Source organism: Diadema antillarum, unplaced genomic scaffold (assembly GCF_040938485.1).
Source record: "Diadema antillarum isolate AM-2024a unplaced genomic scaffold, OU_Dant_1.0 seq00001206_RagTag, whole genome shotgun sequence".
NCBI classification, from domain to species: Eukaryota; Metazoa; Echinodermata; class Echinoidea; order Diadematoida; family Diadematidae; genus Diadema; species Diadema antillarum.
Window position 1 is genome coordinate 829745 of NW_027271999.1, and position 12515 is coordinate 842259.

The 12515-nt window shown below is 39.9% G+C and overlaps 1 protein-coding gene across 1 annotated transcript in view; it reads right to left on the minus strand.

Moving 5' to 3' along the window:
• Positions 1-12515, minus strand: part of LOC139744724 (NADPH oxidase 5-like) — an 85253-nt gene that overhangs the window by 20908 nt on the left and 51830 nt on the right. Inside the window, exons 6-8 of the mRNA XM_071655147.1 lie at positions 8085-8275; positions 6230-6421; positions 4137-4269 (exon numbers count right to left, since the gene is read on the minus strand). Coding sequence (XP_071511248.1) covers positions 4137-4269; positions 6230-6421; positions 8085-8275 — 516 coding nt within the window. The remainder of the gene's footprint in view (positions 1-4136; positions 4270-6229; positions 6422-8084; positions 8276-12515) is intronic.

A 12515-nucleotide genomic window follows, 5' to 3' on the forward strand; every position in this document is an offset into this window, starting at 1 on the left:
TCTTACCAAGGACCGAATCGATGCATCGACACATTCAATTGCATTAGCGTCATTAAAAGGCTCAGACGTCATCTGGGTGCAAACTAGCGACGGCTCTGTCGCCGAAATTTATATCACAAAATACAAATGACCTTTTCATGGATTTACGAGGACTATCGCGATATCGCCGTGGGTAAACGGAGCAACTGTACTTCCTAAATCGGAAACAATTTGCCGTACATTGAGCTGATTACGGGATTTTGGCGCAAAGCTTCTCTTTACATGTTGAAAGTTACATTTTATTAACCGGTTCATGTGATGTAGAAAATTTCCTTCCTAAAACAGAAAGGTTAACAAAGGTCAGTGCAATTAAACACTGTCCCTCGGGAGATGGTAAAGGTGGTTCCCTTCGAAGTTTTCTCCTAGACACATGCAAGATGAGGCTCGTAAAATATTTGGCGTTCTTGTGAAGACAAGCCTGCCGGCAAGTTGTAAAACTTAATCCCTTCTTAATTTCTCCTTGGCAAGCTTACCTGGCAGTAGTCCTGGCAAGTTGTAAAATGTAATTCCTGCTCAATCTCTCCCAATATGTTTCCAACGAAGTCATTAATCGAAGACAGGTGGATGTTAAGTTATGAATACGTTCATGATCAATAATGAAAGACGTTAAAGATGACTCCGATGCCAACTTAATTCGAAACATGTACATTTCCGTTTCATTTCTTTTCCTTTTTAACAAAAATGAATAGAGCTCATCAGCAAAAAGGCAGAAAGTCTTATTGTGTAGATCTTCAGGACGAGTCGGAAAACTAAGCAATCTGATATTGTCAGAAACGAAATAGAAAAAAGAACACACACACATAGAGACACTTACTTCTACACATTTCTATCAAGAGTAAGGATAAAGCCAAACGAAGGAACTTCACGACTCATTACTGATTATTCCCTCTTTCAGCATACTGTTACAAGTACCGGGGAGTCTGTAATATAGTCGACTCTGCCTCCCAAACAGCTGATTAAAAACAACACCAAAAACAACTAGCAAAAGCAAAAAAAGGCACAAAACAAAACGAAACAAAAGCTTTAAGGGTACTCTCGCAGATTTCAAGCCTAGACAATACCACAGATCATTGCACGCAGACATAACAGGCATGTGAGTGCGTAACGGGAAAAGATCTCGTCGATTGATACACCATGGTCCTTTACAATGCTCTCACCAACCCCTCTTTGACCCTTTAGCTCTAAACTCTCAACTAATCCCAAGTCCATGAATTCTTCTGATGCTTGAGCTTGGTTCGAAAAAAAGGGTGAAACATTTTTTTTTGTTGCTATAATCCCATACATAGCCCAGAGAAGCATTGAAAATAATCATTAATGTATTCATGTCACGCCGCGTGCTGGTAGCATAAACTTAATGTGCCGGTATCGTGGTATCTTTCCGTCGTCCGCCAGCTGAAAAAAAATTCCCTTGATGGATTGAACATTGTGACTTTATGTAGAAGAAACAGTATGAAGGAAGGACACACAAGATAATGGATCGTCGTTAGATGAGTGAGGGTGATAGCATCATATACCTAGAAATGCTTCTTTAAGAAAAAAAAAGCGGAATGTGATGAGACGAAAATGACGACGGGATTAGTGCGGATTTCGCCTCGGTCACGTCTACGAATTCTCATTGTGAAATGCAAGGAGCAAGAGGGTGTACTTAGCGACTTTTACCTCTCGCATAATTCTCTCCTGCTTGGCTTCGATGGCGGGAACGTTATCCACGACACCCTTGACTTTGTTACTTCATGCCGTCTGAATGATAATGACGTTTGAAACGCATACTAACGGAATTTATCTCCCGCGCCAAGGTTCGGCGCATTTGTCATGTTTGTACAGAGCCGAGGTTAGCATACTGGCATCCTGCCTCGCATGGACTTACTATGCTGCCATTTATTATGAGCAAATACCTAGGGAGCAATCGGGGTCAGTAGTATTTTGCGTAACCTTTTGTAAAATTCTTTTATTGTTCATCTTTTATTTTTTACTCTTGGCATGATAACCAACGAGCAATATGACGGACAATCTTAAGTATATAAGACTAACGTTTCTTTGCGTCTTACCACCCATGTGCCAGAATGAGGGATGGTGTTTTCAAAGCATTATCTAATAATTATTCCACGCTTTACATGCCATAGAGTAATTTGATGTTTCAGTATGAACCATAAGCATGCACAAACTTATGAAGTTTAAAGTACTTATCTTTGGCATGACATGCTAATGAGTATATTATGCAATATAAACAGATAGGTTAAGGAAATAAGTGATATTTGATGATTTGCACATTTTGTTAAGGGGAATTTTTATATCATGTATCATTCATGATGAGAAAGTAGAAAGTTCCGCTGGTTTTATTTTGGGACGAGGTGTAGTATATTCCAGTATTGTCTACTGAATACACGATGTAAAATTTAACCAACTCTTCATTGTTTGGTACAACATCACTCCACTGCCCTCCTTCCATATAAAGAAATGAGTTAGTTGTGACAACATTCGGAGTGTGTGGTCTGCCAATTTTACTTTTTTTAAAACAAGTTAGAATTTCCCAATCAGGTAAATTAAAAATGGTATGAAGAGAAGGAGGAAGCGCATGGTTTTCTCCACAACAAAGCCCGATTTCTATCAAGTTTCTCAACTATAGATTAAAGGGCAAAAATTCCACACAAATACTCTTCTACTGAATACAGACAGGTGTTGTTCCTATACAGTAAAACCGTCTATTGTATGGCTATTGTTTGTCGAAACTGAGAAGGGTGATTCTCCCGTTGCTCTAAGGTAAGTTTTCCCAAAGGAGAGGGCGAAATGAGTAGAAGATAACCCGTATTCCCGATGTAGTTTTGATAATCATTCTCGATTCCCTCCCACATTAAAGATTAATGATTAAAGGGCATTACACACTCTTAAATTGCAAGATTTGAATAAAATGCAAATATGTTCTTTTATGCAACGTTTCCATGCTAAAACTCTTTCACCTTATTTACAAAATTTGTTTTCTGTGAACTCTGATGTACCTAATACAAGATCGTCAAACCATTTTCATCGATGGCGTTTTTTAACCGACAAATCTAAATATTCGTTGCGTCATACTGGTCCCGTTTTATGGAATACGTTAGAATTGAGCAAGTTCAATACACAGTTTAATAATATGTTCAAAAGGCAGTACAAGAAGTTGTTGATTAGTAAGTATTGATTGGATTATATGTATGGATGTATTGGTCTTTCTTCTATTTGTATTATGGCGTTTAATGTTTTCTCTTTTTTTGGTTATGATTAACTTGATTTTTTGTTTCTCCGTTCCTTTTTTTTAAAGTAATTTTTAAATGATTATAACGCGGGGTATGTGCAACATAACAAGCCTATTCTGGCTTTCTACGCGCATACCATTTTCCGATCAACCAAACACACAATGTTAATGAGTTTCTGTTCTTTATGTACCTGTGATATCTGTTTTCCCGAAGTGGTTTTCTATTCTTTTGTCTTTATCATAATCTCGCCTTGTTTTGTTGTCGTTTCCATTGTTTTTAAACTCACTCTTGTACAATCTGCTCATATCCACATGTATTTTTGTATATTATGTATTGAATCGGAAATAAAGATTGAATTGAATACTTGCTTTCATATCGTGTGATGAAGATGTTAGAATGGTTCGGAAGTTTGGCATTATTAGTGATATATTTGTTTGTTTGTGGTCGACTTTATGGAGACTTTGAAATGGGAAAACTGCTGCTGGAGGCATATTGATTGGTCCTTCGTGATCGGATCTTGGTAGTATTGCTATTGGAAAGAAATAACACCTACGAGATGGAGCAAAAATTGTTAATAAAGAAATGGTGAAAATGTCTTACATAACGATACAGCAATCGGACTGCCTGCGGTGTGTTGGCAAAAATCATTGTCTTCTTGCTTTATTCCAGATACTTTGGAATTATTTTACACAGTTTATCATGTAAGTGACTTATAGCCAATTCTTCATCTGTTTTGTTTTACTTTGCTTTTGCGTCTAACCCTCTCCCCCAAAGAGATAATTGACACTACGACCTTTGACATTTGACCCCTCGGCAGTGCATGACCCCATCCAATGTATACACGGAGTGTATAATGTTCCTTCTTACCTTGCTGTTCCGGCGCGCTGCTTATCGTGAATGGATGCCACTCGTATGTAGCGATCTGCGGAATCTGGATGAAGATGTAGTCACCCGCCTTGTAGTGGAATCGATTCGGTCTTGTGAGAACAAGGTGCGTCACCTGTGGTTCGACCGGGAGAGGAGGAGGAGGAAGAATGAAAAGATGCCATCTCATATACCAAAAAGCGTGCGTCGTCATCCACAGATGACCCTTAATGGTTTTAGGAGTTCGTGCAAGTATTGACCACGGTCCCGAGGAAAGTACTCGCCCCATTATTAAATAGTAAAGTACATGTATCACAGATGGACGACAGTAGAGGAGTACGATCCGGCAAAGAATCTTTAAAAAGACACGAACACAAGATGTGACCTTCTGAAGGAAGCACATACGGAAAGTTATGAATCGTGTTCTTCAGACCGAGTAAAAAATAAGTCTGTTGTTTAAGGGGAATGATACTCACATGACATAATCATGTGGATTCAGCGAATGCAGCAATATTAATTGAACAAATCAGTGAAGTTTGAGGAAAATTGGACAATTTGTTGCAGGAGAATGATACCCAAATGTACATGTGGATTGGGTCAGTTAGATGTAGCACTATAAGTAAAACATATCAGTAGACTTTAAGGAAAATCGGACAATCCGTTCAAAAGTTATGAATTTATAAAGTTTTGGTGCCGCCATCGCTGCCTAGGAAGACTACACCGATTCGTTTTTATATCTTTTTTACATCATTGTCCCGCAGTGACGTCACAAGCTGTTGTTTTCTTCCTTATCCAGCAATGGTGGCAACAAAACTTGAACAATTCATACCTTATAAATCTTCAATTTTCGTCAAACTTCACTAATGTGTTCCATTGATAATGCTGCACTCACTCAGTCCGTGTATGTATTTGGCCATCATTCCCCTTTAACAACTTACGTGCGGATATTTCTGCCCAATAAAAGTACTACTGGGAGTGAATAACGTATATGCTGAAGAGGAAGTTTGATTTTGCTGTTTCGAGGCATTTCTGAACATCCATACTGGATGAAAATTTGATGAATTATTATGTAGCACTTTGGGACACCGCAAATTTATGTCGTTTTGCTTCCTCCCCCATTTCATCTCATCCTCTCTTTCCCTTCCACTCTTATCTATCTATCTATCTATCTATCTATCTATCTATCTATCTATCTATCTATCTACCTCACCTACCTATCTATCTATCTATCTATCTATCTATCTATCTATCTATCTATCTATCTACCTCACCTACCTACCTATCTATCTATCTATCTATCTATCTATCTATCCACCTATCTATCTATCTATCTATCTATCTATCTACCTACCTACCTATCTATATATCTATATATCTATCTACCTATCTATCTATCTACCTATCTATCTATCTATCTATCTATCTACCGATCTATCTATCTATTTATCTACCTACCTACCTATCTATCTATCTATCTATCTATCTACCTATCTATCTATCTATCTATTTATCTATCTATCTATCTATCTACCTCACCTACCTATCTATCTATCTATCTATCCACCTATCTATCTATCTATCTACCTATCTATCTATCTATCCACCTATCTATCTATCTATCTGCCTATCTATCTATCTATCTACCTATCTATCTATCTATCTATCTATCTATCTACCTATCTATCTATCTATCAATCTATCTATCTATGTTGTAAACCTACACGTAAAGATTTTCTCATGTTTTCTCCTCTCTGAACTCTTCCTCACGCACTCCCCGTCAAGAAGAAATCGTTTAGTTTCCCTTTTTGAGTTAATATTTGTTCATGTATTCCTTTCTGTTCTGTTTTTTTATACAGAAACTCTTTCTGCCTCTCCTCATTTCATTGGCATTCCATCTTTTTAGTTTTTGCTTGTTTCTTTGCTCAATTTCATTGTCCATTCTCTTTCACTGTCCCTTTCCCATCCATCACCCTTCCCTCTTCCCTGCTCATTCCCCACCACCAAACCACTTCCATTCCCTACTCTGCACATCTCTTCCCCCACTTTCGCTCCATCTCCCATCATCCTGCGTCCAGACTGTAACCATGGAAACGTACACCTGACGGGAGAAGGTTGACTTCCTGGACGTATGTATTGCCGTATCTCGCCTGCTTCACGCACTTGGTCTGGCTGAGTTTCTCCACGATGAACACGACGCCTGGTACGACGAACCAGTAGTAGAAGCGCGGTCCGTGCATGAGGAGTAGCGTCCAGAACACAACGTACAACATGTGCGTGAAATAGAACACCTGTAGAGAGTAGGGACAGAGCGAGTGACAGAGAGGAAAAAAAAACACCCACAAATCCATCATGTTTACCTGCATCGGTATAGCAATTGTTGCAGACAGGCACGTTATTCCTCAATCTCTCTGAGCCTACACAGTGCCTTGGTAATAGATGTCGAGAACATTCGAGATGAAATCATTTCGTTTTGACGACTGACGTGAAGCATGACTACTTTATTAAACTTTATTTATGGTCAGTTGAACTCTATAAACCTCCGCCTTTGTTCCATAGTCAACCAAAACCTGCAGGCCGGCTGTAGGTTCAACAGGTAAAGCATTTCATTTAACATGCTGAACTAAGACTAGTATTTTAGGTGAGTGCTCGCTGCTAGAATGTAGGTCGTTTCAGCTTGGAAAAGATGCCTCGTGATATTCGAGTGAAAATACACTCATTGTTTAGGTCGACGTAACCATGGTAACAATTATAACTGTACAATCATACAAACAGAAGAGGAGAGTCTCACTAGATTTGGACACGGTAAAGAAAGTTCTCGAGTTCAGAAATCATAGTCTCATATTAATGTCGATCATGCAAATTAGAAGGGAAAATGATGTCATGGCCCGATCTCGCATTTACTCACGCACAAGGCGTGACTCACTTTCCTTATGTGACATGTTATCAAGTAGAAGAAATCATATCCTTATGACCTTAACACCTGATTGTTCTAGAGTTGTAAGGACTAGGCAATGACGATTTCGCGAAGGGGAGAATGGGGTATTGCTAAACCCTTGACAGAAAACTATGATATTGTCTCATCTACACTTTTTTGTATTACTCTGATGGACATTTGAGGGTTATGCTAAGTCATGATAACATTTAGAAAAGAATTTTGGTGGGCTGGCCGGTGCGAACATCATAAATCTCTACCACAAGTCTCCACCATCTTGCCGAAGTCCTCTGTTCTCTGATGACGTGTGTATATAGCTCGCCGCCACAGGATACCAGCCACGAGTACGGGTCAACTAATGGTGAAAACTATGACTGTCAACTACACTAGTGATTCAATTTCAATTGGACGAGCTTTTCGCGCGCAAATGGGCAAACCGGCCAATAGGGAGCCGAGTCTGTCCAGTCTTGTAGTTGTGAATGAAATGGTTCAGGCCTGTCTCATAAGTCCTCATAAGTTTTCTTCTATTCATATGAGAATGGGACATGACATAGCACCAGGAACCAGATTTCCTATGCTTCGGGCTAAGCAGAAGATCAAAACAATCATTATTGGTGATCTATAGCGTTTGGAATTTTCATGAAAGGGTCATATTTACCCGTCAACGGGCTACAAGGAGATGATCTTTTCACATCTGTATAATTATGATCCGAATTTATGACGTCAGTTTCATAGCCAGCCGCCTGAGCAATAACGGGATGCATTCACTTGTAGAATATGTTACAATGCATGGTGTATACTTGCGATATGTCGCCTCTAACTTCTGAAGATTTTTGTTTTTTCGCCAGTGGCGTAAATCCATCCAGGGTGGTATTTACCAGTCAAGTTTTATACTGTTACCATACATTCCGCTTTGGTACATTATTTAATCGTAGCTGCTATGTTTTGCCACACCGAATCTCTTCCGCTTAAGTACAAACCGGTTACAGGTCATCAAGTTCAATGACCTCTTCCCTTACCTGGAAATGACCCGATCTTCTCACAAAGGGCATCGAGCACACCACCATGATGCAGAGAAGAACATCCAGGACCCATCCGGTGATGTAGGCACTACCGGCTACAGGTGCCAACCCAAATGAGGTGGCACTGGTATTAGTGAAGAGCAACTCTACCATCGTGATGTCTATGTAGGGATTGCTCTCTACGTACCCTGTTCGTCGGACAAAAAACAAAAAACATGATTATGATGAGACATGACGCAGGATATTATGCCAGACAATTTGAATGGCTGCTTAATTCCCCCTCTTTTTTCCGAACACTCTCTTTGAGAACGAAAGCAACATCAGAATCAAATTATCTATGATATCACTTCAGTCTGTGAGTATAGCAACAATAGATAAAACCATAATTATAACCATATTGACAGTCATGTTCCATATTAGGAATATTGGCGATTATAATTGTCTTCAAGAGCTTCACATAATCAAAGAGATTGTTACTCTTCAGAGAAGACGGGTAATGCTTAGTGAAGAAAGAACAGAGAAAACTACTATCACTGCTAATGGCAGTGTATCATGAGACAGCACTCGTTGTATACGGTAATCATCAGTGTTTACTGTTACATCCATCATGTATTTCCGCCTGTTGTTAGTCGCTTTCCGAATGAAGAGAGTTACGTCAGTTTATTATTTATTCCACTTTTTGAGAAGCACCCGCCTATCAGAGACGGCACTCGGAAAATTCCTATGGAGGAAATTGGGCTGTAAAATGGTGAAGGTGTTTTTACTGTCTTGTATAGATATTAAACTACTATTCGGAAACGTGGCGTTTTCCCTGCCGATCGCTTTCACCCAGATGCAAGCAACGTGACCTAGCTAAGGAGCAGAAGTGTCTCATTATTCGTCTGCTGTCTACCCCGCCCTTATCCCGTCTCGGTCCCCGTCTACATCCTAATGGCAAGTCCTTCAACCAGATGTCACCAGCTAAGTCGATTAAATTCAGGCAGGCGGGGTCATTGATCGTGTAATGTGGCGCTGCGAGGAGGGCTGAGATAATAATGAACTGTGATTAGCGAGTTACGACAGAGACAAAGACGACAGGTATGCAGTTAATGTATCTATGTGTGCGGCTTATGAGGAGGTATACAGAGATAAAAAGACACTCTCTGCCGGGTGAGAAGAGTAACATCAAACATTCGTGCTTCGACTTTTACGAGTTTTCGGTTTCAACTCGGGCTTAGGGCTTAGGACATAAATTAATGAGTAGGTCTTATCATTTGTAGTCATCAAGATACATCACGTTTGGATTTGAAATATAAGGAGAAAGTTATACATCTCTGGTAATGTCCTGATCGATACTTCACATGTGCCGGCAGAAGAAAACCTCGAGGCTAACATCGCAATCATTTTCTATCCGCCGATTAAACAGATCAAGGTGGCTCACGAGTCATCAGTTATTGTGGTTTATCGATTTGTAAGGTTTATGAATAGGACACTGACATCCGACATGTAAAGATTCCATTCAGCAGACAGTGTAGCGCTTCGTGATGGATACAATGCGGGCAATACGATACAACTTCAGTTGCCATAGTAACGGAGCGGCTGGCGTCAGGCAAGAGGCGACGCGAAGCTGGCGCGGTGCTCCCTACCAGGTGTCATTCACACACTCTTTCATACATCATTTATTTATCCTGAATAAATAGTCCCAGATATCCAACCATTATCATAAATCACTTCTTTTCCTCCACACCTCTCGGCACCATCAAGTCCCATTTTCTATGTGCATTTAATTCCCAACATGGCGTTAATTAAATTTCTTCCGCCATTGCCAGCACCTGCCTCGCGACTGCTGGTAAGGATTGCCTTCAAGTCCTGCCACAGGTCTTACTTCACCTTTTATTCTAATGGACTTAATCGAATCATGGCTATTAACTCACTCCGAACGTTCCCTTTCTTTCGCTCTCATCAATGTAATCTTGCACTTCTTTAGGCGTCATAATCAGACAGAAGAAAGAAGACATCGAGTTTCACTTCACTCGGTCGTCGAACTCCACTTATTACCTATCGCTTGCCAGCCCGGTGAATGAGCTGAAAATAAAATGTAGGCCTTACGGGAAGTTTCAGTTACGAGGCTTGATTCTGCGAGTATTTACGCTTCTTTTAAAGAACGTCTAGACGCCCAAACTATAAAAAAAAGAATGTTCGCGGTGTAATCCTCACACAACCATAAAAGCAAAATCAGACATCTGCCTTTCTTGAGTGTCTCTATGTACTGAAGACAGACATGCCTGTGATGATACTGACAACAGTTTTCTAGTCAAGCGTCAAACTTGCCAGATACTGCTCACCTCTTCACTAATTGCTTTTCAAAACTTTTTTTTTAATATGTGTACGTGTTCTCATTTCACATTGTCGACAAGATATGAGGGATGGTTGTTACGGCACAATGACATCAAGGAAACCAATTGTAACGGTTAAAAAGCCTCCTAGATAATGGCCTCAATCAGACGAAAGTTGTACACATCGTGGCAGAAGCAGACTAAATATTGTAGCTTGTATAGATTAGCAATGTTTAGATGTTATTTTATGTATACTTGTTCATGTCAAACGAAAATAACATTTGAATTTTGCTAATACCGCGAAATAACATTTTTTCCAGTTCTATTTATCTTTCTCTCGCTTTCTCCATCATTCTTTCATTCTACAAATGTTTGTATCTAGCATCTTTTTTTTTATATTTGCTTTGTTCAGCAATGAGAGGAGAACGTACACGTCACGTGGTACATGGCTGAGGGGTTACGGGAAAGGGACGAATTATTGCAGCTTGATCTTGACGAGTTCGCAAATTGGCAGCTCGCCGTCAATTCAGGGAGCATGTGGATCCATGACAAATATTCCCACCCGCTTCGATCGAGCGCACGTACACATTGATATAGGAAGACCCATCAATCCTTGAAAGCTAACTATTTGCCTGCCGTAATAAACGACCTATACGATCAGAGCTCTATACAGCAAGGGGTACGTGAATCTTATTTCTGATTTCCGCACATGATTTCTTGCAAATACAACACGAATATTTTGCCTCGTCATACAGGAAAGCAAAGCGCAACTGTGTTTTAAGCTAACGATGAAAAGAACAGCTCCTCAGGACAGACACACAAACCTGAAATAACATAATACTTTTCTTCATTTTTTTTTGTCACGTAAACAACGGAAAGGAAGAGCTGCCTGATGTGCATATTTGATGCAGTATTTGACGCGACAAACTAAAAGGGTTACACTGTCAGGACCGTTTCATAGCCGCTTGGGGCTGCACGAAGGTTAAGTGCCTATGGAAAGGGGCTCAAAGGCTGTTGCGTTTATTCAAGAGGAGACATACCTACTCTTCTCCAATAGTGCGATTGTAGACCGAGTTGGCAATCAAATATGACAGGCTGAATTGATGCAAGGATGTCAGAAGTAACACTCAGGCACTTACAGTTATCATTTTTGTTTTCTACCTGCCAAATACAGGATGACAGGTCTTAATGCCAGACGCGTCCTGGGTTAGAAAAAATAATTTTGCTGCATGGGAACTCATGCATGATGATATCGTCGCACTCTGAAAAGAAACGGGTATTACAGTGGCACACTGTCAATCAACGAGAGAAGTAGTGATAGTATGTGTTAATATCGTAGGTTATTGATCAATGTGATCTCTGACATTGAAACTTTATAAGGTTGATGAGGATAAAATACTTTGAATACTTTTAAATGGAGGGCCAGAAAAGTTGTGTCTTCAGAAATTAGAAATTCATGAATCGTCGCTCGCTGCCTTCTGGAACGAGTTAATGCGTCGTGTTGAATTGTCACGTGACTGACTATACATCGATAATCATCTCCCAAGTTAGGCTTCCGGCAAACTCTGTTTTGTCCTTACATCGCGCTTCCTGAGGTGCTTTGCAGCGACTAATGTTGAAGAGGCACGATGACACTTAATTAACAGCAGTTTCATTCCATGAAATACCATGCGGAGATGCACTATCTCGCACGCTTATCTCTCATTGCGGGTACGAGCGTCAAACGAAATTGATTTAACCCATTTATCATGGTCTGAGAGCAGTCAAGGATGACAAGAGGTAAGACGAAATGCTTCACAACGTTCTCCTTGCCTCCCTCACGTCCGCAATGATTAGCATCTCTTATTGGTCACTCACAAGCCTAAGTCCCTCACTCATCTTATGGAATAGACTGAATGCACAAAGGGGGGAATATAATAGAATGCGCCTCGCGTTTACATAATGAGAAACTCATTCGCACAATGCATTTTAAAAGGAACTGAAGCGAAAGATAAGGATGTCAAAAAGAATCGCTTTTCAGGAAAGCGAATAAAATTGACCTCTCATATTAAAATATAACATAACATAACATAACATAACATAACATAACATAACATAACATAACATAGCATAA